Below are 11,376 nucleotides of genomic sequence, written 5' to 3' on the forward strand. Positions count from 1 at the left end.
ACCCCCCCCCCTCTCTCTCAGATGTTCACGTCTGTATAAATAATGCATGCAAGGTATTTTGGGCAGCTCAGTCTCCACCTCTCTCTCTCTCTCTCTCTCTGTCTATTCTCTCCTGACTTTTGCCTGCATGTCTGTATGTGGCCTCTAGATGGCGGCGTGGCGCTAATTGTCTGGGCCAACTGGGTGGGCTTAACTTTGAAGATGGATTAGGGCAACAATAGTTCCACACTCATTCCGGAGCTGCAGATATACAAGCTCAAAGTGTTTGCTATATTTGAACTTAAATGCAAACACATTGGACAAGACAATAACATTTGAACACTAGTCATTAATCTACTAAATATAGACTGAAGAAATAAAAGCTGAAATCACTAATATATGTAAGCACAGCATCTGCGGGCGGCATTAGGTGAAGGTGAGGGCCGCATTAAGTGAAGGTGAGGGCCGCATGTGGCCCCCGGACCGCCAGTTGCCCCATGCTTGGTCCAGTGGCGTTTCCAGGAATTACATTTTGGGCATGCCAGATGTGTTAATTGTCGTCTCCCCGCTCATAATCAGTAGCACTAAAGGTTTTCAAAGATATATACCTGTCAGACAGTAGGATACAAAGAGATATACCTGTCAGACAGTAGGATACAAAGAGATATACCTGCCAGACAGTAGGATACAAAGAGATATACCTGTCAGACAGTAGGATACAAAGAGATATACCTGCCAGACAGTAGGATACAAAGAGATATACCTGCCAGACAGTAGGATACAAAGAGATATACCTGTCAGACAGTAGGATACAAAGAGATATACCTGCCAGACAGTAGGATACAAAGAGATATACCTGCCAGACAGTAGGATACAAAGAGATATACCTGTCAGACAGTAGGATACAAAGAGATATACCTGTCAGACAGTAGGATACAAAGAGATATACCTGTCAGACAGTAGGATACAAAGAGATATACCTGCCAGACAGACAGTATAGGATACAAAGGCTGAAAGGCATGCATTTACATATTACATGATTAATTCCTGTTCTGTTCTTTAACTACATAGAAGTGTCTATTTGTACGTCATGTTTTGATGAGTTGAACATGGTGGACCCTGTTGTAAACAAGTGTAATGCTTAATTGGGTCGTCCACTCACAGTTAACAGTCTTTGTATTGAGCTTGTGCTTGAAATGTACTGTAATTCTGCAAACTGTTAATAAATATCCGCAACGGCCAATCAGCTGTCCACTAATAGTTCTCAGGTCTTGTATTTGTCCCCTCTATTTTTTTCCTCATTTTGGCCTTTTTGGCCAAGCCAGAAATGGATGTGGACAGGCGGAGTGGCGGACGCCTGCCCTGGCCTTATTGTAGATACGCCACTGGCTTGGTCTGGGCCATCAAGTCCATGTCTCTCTCTCCCTGGTGGCTGCGCTGTGCCTGTGTGTCACACAGCATCATGTCTCTCTCCCTGGTGACTGCGCTGTGCCTGTGTGTCACACAGCACCATGTCTGGGCACAGCTCCTGTCACATCACTCAGCTATTATGGATCCCACTGCAGCTCCAGGCAAAACCTCAGTAAAACTATGGCTAAAACCTAACCTTAAACTAATACTAAACCTATAGTCCCTAAAGATAACCTCAGTAAAACTATGGCTAAAACCTAACCTTAAACTAATAATAAACCTATAGTCCCTAAAGATAACCTCAGTAAAACTATGGCTAAAACCTAACCTTAAACTAATAATAAACCTATAGTACCTAAAGATAACCTCAGTAAAACTATGGCTAAAACCTAACCTTAAACTAATAATAAACCTAAAGTCCCTAAAGATAACCTCAGTAAAACTATGGCTAAAACCTAAAGTCCCTAAAGATAACCTCAGTAAAACTATGGCTAAAACCTAAAGTCCCTAAACATAACCTCAGTAAAACTATGGCTAAACCCTAAAGTCCCTAAAGATAACCTCAGTAAAACTATGGCTAAAACCTAAAGTCCCTAAAGATAACCTCAGTAAAACTATGGCTAAAACCTAAAGTCCCTAAAGATAACCTCAGTAAAACTATGGCTAAAACCTAAAGTCCCTAAAGATAACCTCAGTAAAACTATGGATAAAACCTAAAGTCCCTAAAGATAACCTCAGTAAAACTATGGCTAAAACCTAAAGTCCCTAAAGATAACCTCAGTAAAACTATGGCTAAAACCTAAAGTCCCTAAAGATAACCTCAGTAAAACTATGGCTAAAACCTAACCTTACAGATAACCTCAGTAAAACTATGGCTAAAACCTAACCTTAAACTAATATTAAACCTAAAGTCCCTAAAGATAACCTCAGTAAAACTATGGCTAAAACCTAACCTTAAACTAATATTAAACCTAAAGTCCCTAAAGATAACCTCAGTAAAACTATGGCTAAAACCTAAAGTCCCTAAAGATAACCTCAGTAAAACTATGGCTAAAACCTAAAGTCCCTAAAGATAACCTCAGTAAAACTATGGCTAAAACCTAACCTTAAACTAATAATAAACCTAAAGTCCCTAAACATACGGGTGCTGTGGTGGGATTCAGCTAAATAAATGAGTTCAGGCAAAGCAAACAATCCTGGTAACTTGGCAGCTTAAATATCATCACAGACGTTACTAAATTTAGACCAAACTGCAAATGGCCCAGAACAGGTTGTTATTATTATGTTTGATGTCATTTGAATACAGACAAAATGAGCCTAGACCTCAGCCGTTCTGACCGTGACCTAGTAATAAACTAATTCAGAAAAGTTTTCTGTTCTACAATTTTAACTAGGGTTGTCCCGATCGGAGCAGGAGATCGGAAATCGGCTCCGATCACATGATTTTCAAAATTGTCTAGCTTTTTCTAGTTGTTTTCCTCCTGGTCCCAGTCAGAGATCATCAAACCAAGACTAGTCACTCAGAGGTGTGAAAGAGACCTGATCGGTGTCTCTTTAAGAGATTTAACTTGACTTCAGTTCATAGGTGTCTGTAGAACTCTCTCTGAATGAGAGAGATACTCTTTAAGAGTTTTAACTTGACTTCAGTTCTATAAGCTGTAGAACTGTATTCACTCGAATTAACCAATATTAATTCATTGCTATATAAGATTCCATGCTTTCATAAGAAAGAAAACACAATGACAGTCATTCTAATAAAAGTATAGTCACATTTTGCATTTCAATAATTGAAAGGCAACACAACAGACTACACTAGAGTGACATACATTAGGATATTTGCTATTGTGATATGGCTTTAAGTGTTATATAAAAATATAAAGATCGTATCGGGAAAGATCGGTTTCGGTATGTCTCAAAATCAAATGATCGGAATCGGATCGGGGGCATTAAAAAACCGTGATCGGGACATCCCTAGTTTTAAAGGTATATTCAGTGATTTCACTAAATTCAAATATCACTTATTTTTTTGTTTTGTTGTGATAATCCTCCCTACTATAGAGTGTGCTGGCCATATAAGCAGTTCCTCCCTGTCCCCAGTTAACCCCTAGGGGTCAAAAAACCTTAGGTTTCGTTTTTGACTCTCTATCCTGATTGGACGAAAGGCTGGGTCCCACAGCCAAAAACGAAACCTAAGGTTTTTTGAGTGAAATCACTGAATATACCTTTAACCAAAGAAAATCTATTACCCTAATAACCTATACCTCAAAGTACACTGACTTAACGGACACTCATCACTCATTGGTGGATGTCAAACAGACATTGCTGTTTTCAGTAAACGGAAAAGCTTTTCTCTCAGCTCCTTGTTGCATTATGTAATGGTTTTAGTTTACTTTAAAACCCATGACTTTGCTCTCGTCCATTCTAATTGATATCGCTCTGACTTCGCTCTTCTATTTGCGGGAAATCTCTGACATGTACAAGAAATCGATCCATACACAATGAAGCCAAAATGTTTGAGTTACTTTTAACACGATTATTACCTCGATTACAATTGATCCAAACTGAGGAAAATGGAAGAAAGAGTGTTGAAAATGGGCTGAACATCAGACAAGCTGTTGAACAAAATGTGAGAGGATTGGAATTGATATGTTTTTGTTCTCCACTTGTAAAAAGGGGTATATCCCTAAAGGCCTGGGCCAGTCCAGCCAAGGTGCCTGGACCGCTGAGCCACGGCTCATTGCCCAATATTGTACTTTTACTCCACTACAATCATTTGAAAACTTTAGTTACTTTGTAGATGTACTCACACATGGGTTTGAGATGTCCAATCAACTCTCTTTGTACTCACACATGGGTTTGAGCTGTCCAATCGGCTCTCCTTATACTCACACATGGGTTTGAGCTGCCCAATCGGCTCTCCTTATACTCACACATGGGTTTGAGCTGCCCAATCAGCTCCTCCTTGCTCCACTTGGCCCACTCCTTCCGGTCGGTGTTGATGGAGCAGAGGACCGGACCGCACGGCTTCCCGCTGTCGTCCACCGCCGGTACGTTCAGGTAGTGAACCAGCACGATGTCTGGGTTCTGGAACACAACACGCACGCACGCACGCACGCACGCACGCACGCACGCACGCACGCACAGCACGTACACACAGCACGCACGCACGCACGCACGCACAGCACGTACACACAGCACGCACGCACGCACGCACGCACAGCACGCACGCACAGCACGTACACACAGCACGTACACACAGCACGCACGCACGCACGCACGCACAGCACGCACGCACAGCACGTACACACAGCACGCACGCACGCACGCACGCACAGCACGCACGCACAGCACGTACACACAGCACGTACACACAGCACGCACGCACGCACGCACGCACAGCACACACGCACAGCACGCACGCACGCACGCACGCACGCACGCACAGCACGCACGCACAGCACGTACACACAGCACGTACACACAGCACGCACGCACGCACGCACAGCACACACGCACAGCACGCACGCACGCACGCACGCACGCACGCACAGCACGCACGCACAGCATGCACGCACGTACACACAGCACGCACAGCACGCACAGACAGACACACACAGCACGCACAGACAGACACACACAGCACGCACAGACAGACACACACAGCACGCACAGACAGACACACACAGCACGCACAGACAGACACACACAGCACGCACAGACAGACACACACAGCACGCACAGACAGACACACACAGCACGCACAGACAGACACACACAGCACGCACAGACAGACACACACAGCACGCACAGACAGACACACACAGCACGCACAGACAGACACACACACACGTTAGGACATCAACATTTTTCATTTCGACAATTTCATCATGTGTTTTGAAAAAATAAATGTTGGCATTTTTAATCCTATAATCCTGAAGCCAAAAATTGCTGATTTATACAACAAACAGGCTTGTATAGATATTAAGACAATGTTTCAGTGTGCGACGTCTAATTGTAAGGGTATAAGCCACAAACTCCACAAATCTTTTGTTTTATTTTATTTTAAGATGCATTATTTATTTGGGCTTTTTATATGCCTTCATAGAGGAGGACAGTAAATGGGGAGTGACAGTACAGCGAAGGCAGTCGGGATGGATCAGGATCGGACCCCCAAAGAGGGGGTTCCGGGACTCCTCCGGACCCCTAGCCTATAGCTGCAGCCTATACTGTAGTCAAGTGTAGGTCCATGTCACAGAGCAGAGAGAGGTATGGTGGTCAAATTCTGCTATGCTTGTGGGAACACGCACGCACGCACGAGGGAGAGGAAGAGGGCGAAGAGGAGGAGGAGGAGGAGAATAGGGGGGAGAGGGCGAGGAAGAGTATAGGAGGTGGTGGGGGGGGGGGGGCAGAGAGAGAGAGAGAGAGAGAGAGAGAGAGAGAGAGAGAGTGAAGGTCACAGGGGGAGGTCAGACGTGGCGTGTCAGAGCAGATTCTCTCACCTGCCTATAAAAGATTTAACAGCTCAACCACGCTCATCACTCTTACCCCGCTGGGGGAGGCTCTGTGTGTGTGTGTGTGTGTGTGTGTGTGTGTGTGTGTGTGTGTGTGTGTGTGTGTGTGTGTGTGTGTGTGTGTGTGTGTGTGTGTGCGCGTGTGTGTGCGTGTGTGCGTGTGCGTGAGAGAGAGAGAGTGCAGTTCATCACACGCTATAGGCAACCCAACAGACCAATGCAGCTTCCAACCCGCATGAAAGATTCAACAGGTTACACGGCCGGTGTCTGTGCATGCTGTGCGCGTGCACGTGCGTGTGTGTGTGTGTATGTGTGTGTGTGTGTGTGTGTGTGGAGAGAGAGAGAGAGAGAGACAGCAGATTCTCTTGATGAAAGATTCAGCAGAAAGGTGAGGAGGAGGTGGAACACTTTTCTCATCGCCGTGGGAAGCGATGGCACAATATGCGCCTAGCTAGCGCTGCCGCGCGACACAGCGGGCACTATGTGCCTATAGCTAGTGCCGTCGCGCGACACCGCAGGCATAATGGGCCTAGCTAGCGCTGCCGCGCAACACGGCGGGCACAATGCGCCTAGCGCTGCCGCGCAACACCATGAGCACAATGCGCTGCCGCGCGACACCGCGGGCACAATGCGCCTAGCGCTGCCGCGCAACACCATGAGCACAATGCGCTGCCGCGCGACACCGCAGGCACAATGCGCCTAGCGCTGCGACACACATGCCATGCAGTGGCTTTCTAGGAAGTCTCATTGATATTCCAATAATTCCCTCAGAGGTGTTTGCACTGCATTATCAGCCGCAGTGCACATTTTTGGGGGCGTGTAGGTGTTCACTCCCCCCGACCGCGTTCACACACGCACACACGCACGCACGTGCGCACATACAAGGAAATAAAGTCTGGCAGACAAGTGTGACAATATAGCTTGCGCATGGTGGCACCTGCAATAAAATACACATAGCGTGTTTGATTCAGAATAATACATTTCACAACATACTGTACTACAGTATATGTCACTCATTTTTGTAAAAAAAATGTTGTGGCTTTCGCCTTTAGTTTATATTTTTTATGGAGGGACAGACAGTAGGCTGACAGGAAATGGGGAGAGAGATGGGGGGGTGAGATGCAGTGAAGGCCGTCTTCACATACTAGCTATACAGTAGGTGTAATGTCAGAGACCACAGAGTACAGTAGGTATAATGTCAGAGACCACAGAAGTGAACCTTTCAAGCCTGTTTTCTCAACTCATACGACGATTATATTAGACCGTTCCTCACCCAGGAGTCAGCCCAGCTCCTAATCCAGACAACAGTCTTGTCAAAACTTGACTATTGTAACTCCCTCCTTACTGGCCTACCGGCATGTGCACTTCTCACACGTCTCCCCCCTTCTCCGCTCCCTCCATTGGCTCCCGGTCGCTGCCCGCACAGAATACAAAACTCTGATGCTGGCATTCAAAGCAACCAAAGGTATGGCTCCCCCATATCTCACAAGTATGATCGAACCCTACAAACCCTCCCACGCACTCAGATCAGCCAACGCAGGGAAGCTGGAAGTACCCTCACTAAAAACGCCGGGACAACGCTCCACACGTCCCAATCTCTTCTCCCTTTTGGCTCCAAAACTATATGGAATGCACTTCCCATCACAGTCAGAACTGCAGCCTCACTCCCAATCTTCCGTCGTAGTCTGAAAACCCACCTTTTCAGACTCCACCATGGCCCGTAGCACTTGCCCTAGCCTAGCCCCTTAGATAGCATTTTATGTCGACTTAGATAGTATTTTAGACAGACTTATAGCTTGTTACGTAGACAGCACTAGAATTGCATTTCATGTAGTCATAGCACTTTATAGTACACATGTATATTGTATAATATATAATATAGTATAGTATGTATAGATGACATAGATACTCCATTGTTACGTTCTTAGCTTATACACGACTCATGATAACTACTTGTTATATATGTGATGTATGACATGCTTTGTTTTTGCTTAAATTTAGCGTCTGCTAGACATTACTCTATGAGACATTACTCTATAAGACATTACTCTATGAGACATTACTCTATAAGACATTACTCTATGAGACATTACTCTATAAGACATTACTCTATGAGACATTACTCTATAAGACATTACTCTATAAGACATTACTCTATAAGACATTACTCTATAAGACATTACTCTATAAGACATTACTCTATGAGACATTACTCTATGAGACATTACTCTATAAGACATTACTCTATGAGACATTACTCTATAAGACATTACTCTATGAGACATTACTCTATGAGACATTACTCTATAAGACATTACTCTATAAGACATTACTCTATAAGACATTACTCTATGAGACATTACTCTATAAGACATTACTCTATGAGACATTACTCTATAAGACATTACTCTATAAGACATTACTCTATAAGACATTACTCTATAAGACATTACTCTATAAGACATTACTCTATGAGACATTACTCTATGAGACATTACTCTATGAGACATTACTCTATAAGACATTACTCTATGAGACATTACTCTATAATACATTACTCTATAAGACATTACTCTATAAGACATTACTCTATAAGACATTACTCTATAAGACATTACTCTATGAGACATTACTCTATGAGACATTACTCTATGAGACATTACTCTATAAGACATTACTCTATAAGACATTACTCTATGAGACATTACTCTATAAGACATTACTCTATGAGACATTACTCTATGAGACATTACTCTATGAGACATTACTCTATAAGACATTACTCTATGAGACATTACTCTATAAGACATTACTCTATAAGACATTACTCTATAAGACATTACTCTATGAGACATTACTCTATAAGACATTACTCTATGAGACATTACTCTATGAGACATTACTCTATGAGACATTACTCTATAAGACATTACTCTATGAGACATTACTCTATGAGACATTACTCTATAAGACATTACTCTATGAGACATTACTCTATAAGACATTACTCTATAAGACATTACTCTATAAGACATTACTCTATAAGACATTACTCTATAAGACATTACTCTATGAGACATTACTCTATGAGACATTACTCTATGAGACATTACTCTATGAGACATTACTCTATGAGACATTACTCTATAAGACATTACTCTATAAGACATTACTCTATAAGACATTACTCTATAAGACATTACTCTATGAGACATTACTCTATGAGACATTACTCTATAAGACATTACTCTATAAGACATTACTCTATGAGACATTACTCTATAAGACATTACTCTATAAGACATTACTCTATAAGACATTACTCTATAAGACATTACTCTATGAGACATTACTCTATGAGCCATATCTCCATAAACCAGTGGGTCTTTGATGTTTGCCTTGATGTCTGAATATAGACATTGAGATGTGCACACAATCTCCTCTGTGAAACTGGACAACCAACATGTCAATTTGAAGCTATGATTCCCTGCTTTCATGATTTATGACACAAAAAAGCCAATGACTTCTATGTGTCGAGTTTGGTCACATATAATGTACTGCATGTTATTAAATGTCTTATTCTGAATCAAACACTGCCTTTGAATTGTGGTATGTGTGTGTGTGTGTGCGTGCGTGCATGCGTGCGTTATGACCATCATGTACGCATACCTCCGAGTGTGACAGGGGTCGGTGTGTCCATCACTTACATGACTGATAGAGGAAGCGATGTGTGTGTGCGTGTGTGTGTGCGCGTGCGTGTGTGTGCGTGTCTGTGTGTGTGTGACCGCTGCTCTCTGTTGTCTCTCACATGAGCAGCAGAGTGAGTCAAATAGCTCTATGAATAAGGTACATGCCCTTATACACAGGGGAGATCACTGTGTGTGCGTGCGTGCATGCGTGCATGTGTGTGTGTCTGTGTGTGCGTACGTGCATGCGTGCGTGCGTGCATGCATGTGTGTGTGTGTGCGTGCAGCCTGCAGGGTGTTTCCTGGGACAGTAGCTATAATAAAGGGCAGCTCATCTATCCGTGACTCTCAGTATAAAGTAATTGGCTGTGTTCAGTGTGTGTGTGTGTGTGTGTGTGTGTGTGTGTGTGTGTGTGTGTGTGTGTGTGTGTGTGTGTGTGTGTGTGTGTGTAAAGTTATTGACTGATGCAGGTTCATAAAGTCCAGGCTGATTACCTGGTCGCCTGATGTGTGTGTGTGTGTGCGTGTGCGTGCGTGCGTGCGTGCATGCGTGCGTGCGTGTGTGCGTGTGTGTGTGTGTGTGTGTGTGTGTGTGTGCGTACGTGCGTGCGTGTGTGTGTGTGTGTGTGTGTGTGTGTGTGTGCGTGTGCGTGTGCGTGTGCGTGTGTGTGTGTGTGTGTGTGTGCGTACGTGCGTGCGTGTGTGTGTGTGCGTGTGTGCGTGTGTGTGTGTGCATGCGTGTGCGTTAGTCACAAATAGACTAAACACTAAAACATTCCATGGGTGACTAAAATGTGACTATAATCTAAATGAATTTGCTGTCAAAATCAACACTGGTTTTGATTAAAAACATCGAAAATAATCTGAGATAAATGCATTTAAAAATATTCTGTTTACATGCAGGCGGACCTTTTCTGGTGACATTCCTGGTTTAATTTAATTACATTTTGTAATTGTAATGTTTTATCAATTTCAGTTACTGTAGTTTGGATGTATTTTTAAAAGCAGGGGTTAGGCTACTTTTGTGTTAAGGCGTAGTTTTAGTTTAGATATTCATTAGCTTTAGTGTTAGTTTTGTTTTCATATGGATTAGTCTGTGAGAATGGACACAAAGAGAACAAACACAACTGACGCTAAAAAGGACATTTTCTTGTACTACAGTTGAAACAAAGCTTTGTATAGATCTGCTATTGTCGAATAGCCAATCAATGCTAAAATATAATAATGACACAGATGCCATAGGATTAAAGGTTTAATAATCCCATGTGGACGTGGCAGATGTACAGCTAAACAAACAGATATCTAAAGGTTAAAATGTCATTTAGATAGCGTGCCACATTTATTTGTTGACCTGCATGGATTAGTTTTTTACGTCCGGATACCCGTCCAGGACAGGCTTCAGACCAGTGTTGTTTTTGGCAGCACATTTTGATTTTAGTTTTAGTCATAGTCTTTTGAATAGTTTTCATTTAGTTTTAGTCACATTTTAGTCACCTGGAATGACTTAGTGTTAGTCTAGTTTTAGTCGACTAAATGTCACGCAATTTTAGTCGACTAAATCTACAGTTGATTTAGTCGACTAAAATGTATTTGACGGGCCTTGATGCCGTCGAAATGACAGATTTTACACTTGAAAATAGCCGATCTACAAGCTCACTTGTGGGCTTGTAGAGTAGATGTAATGAGTCCCGGGATGCAGGGATGGTCTTTTAGATGAGTCCCGGGGACATTTTATGAGTCCCACTTCAACGACGTTGGGAGTAATTCTTTGCCATTTTTTTTTTTACAAA

General features: G+C 42.9%; 1 protein-coding gene across 1 annotated transcript in view; it reads right to left on the reverse strand.

Moving 5' to 3' along the window:
• The window catches only part of LOC310862942 (calmodulin-binding transcription activator 1-like), a gene marked incomplete at both ends in the record, with an annotated part of 95,458 nt that overhangs the window by 58,973 nt on the left and 25,109 nt on the right, over positions 1 to 11,376 (reverse strand). Inside the window, one exon of the mRNA XM_083771065.1 lies at positions 4,320 to 4,473. Within this exon, the coding sequence (XP_083627191.1) occupies positions 4,320 to 4,473 (154 nt within the window). The remainder of the gene's footprint in view (positions 1 to 4,319; positions 4,474 to 11,376) is intronic.

This window comes from Protomyctophum parallelum (assembly GCF_964188405.1).
Source record: "Protomyctophum parallelum genome assembly, chromosome: 8".
In the NCBI taxonomy this organism is placed as follows: Eukaryota; Metazoa; Chordata; class Actinopteri; order Myctophiformes; family Myctophidae; genus Protomyctophum; species Protomyctophum parallelum.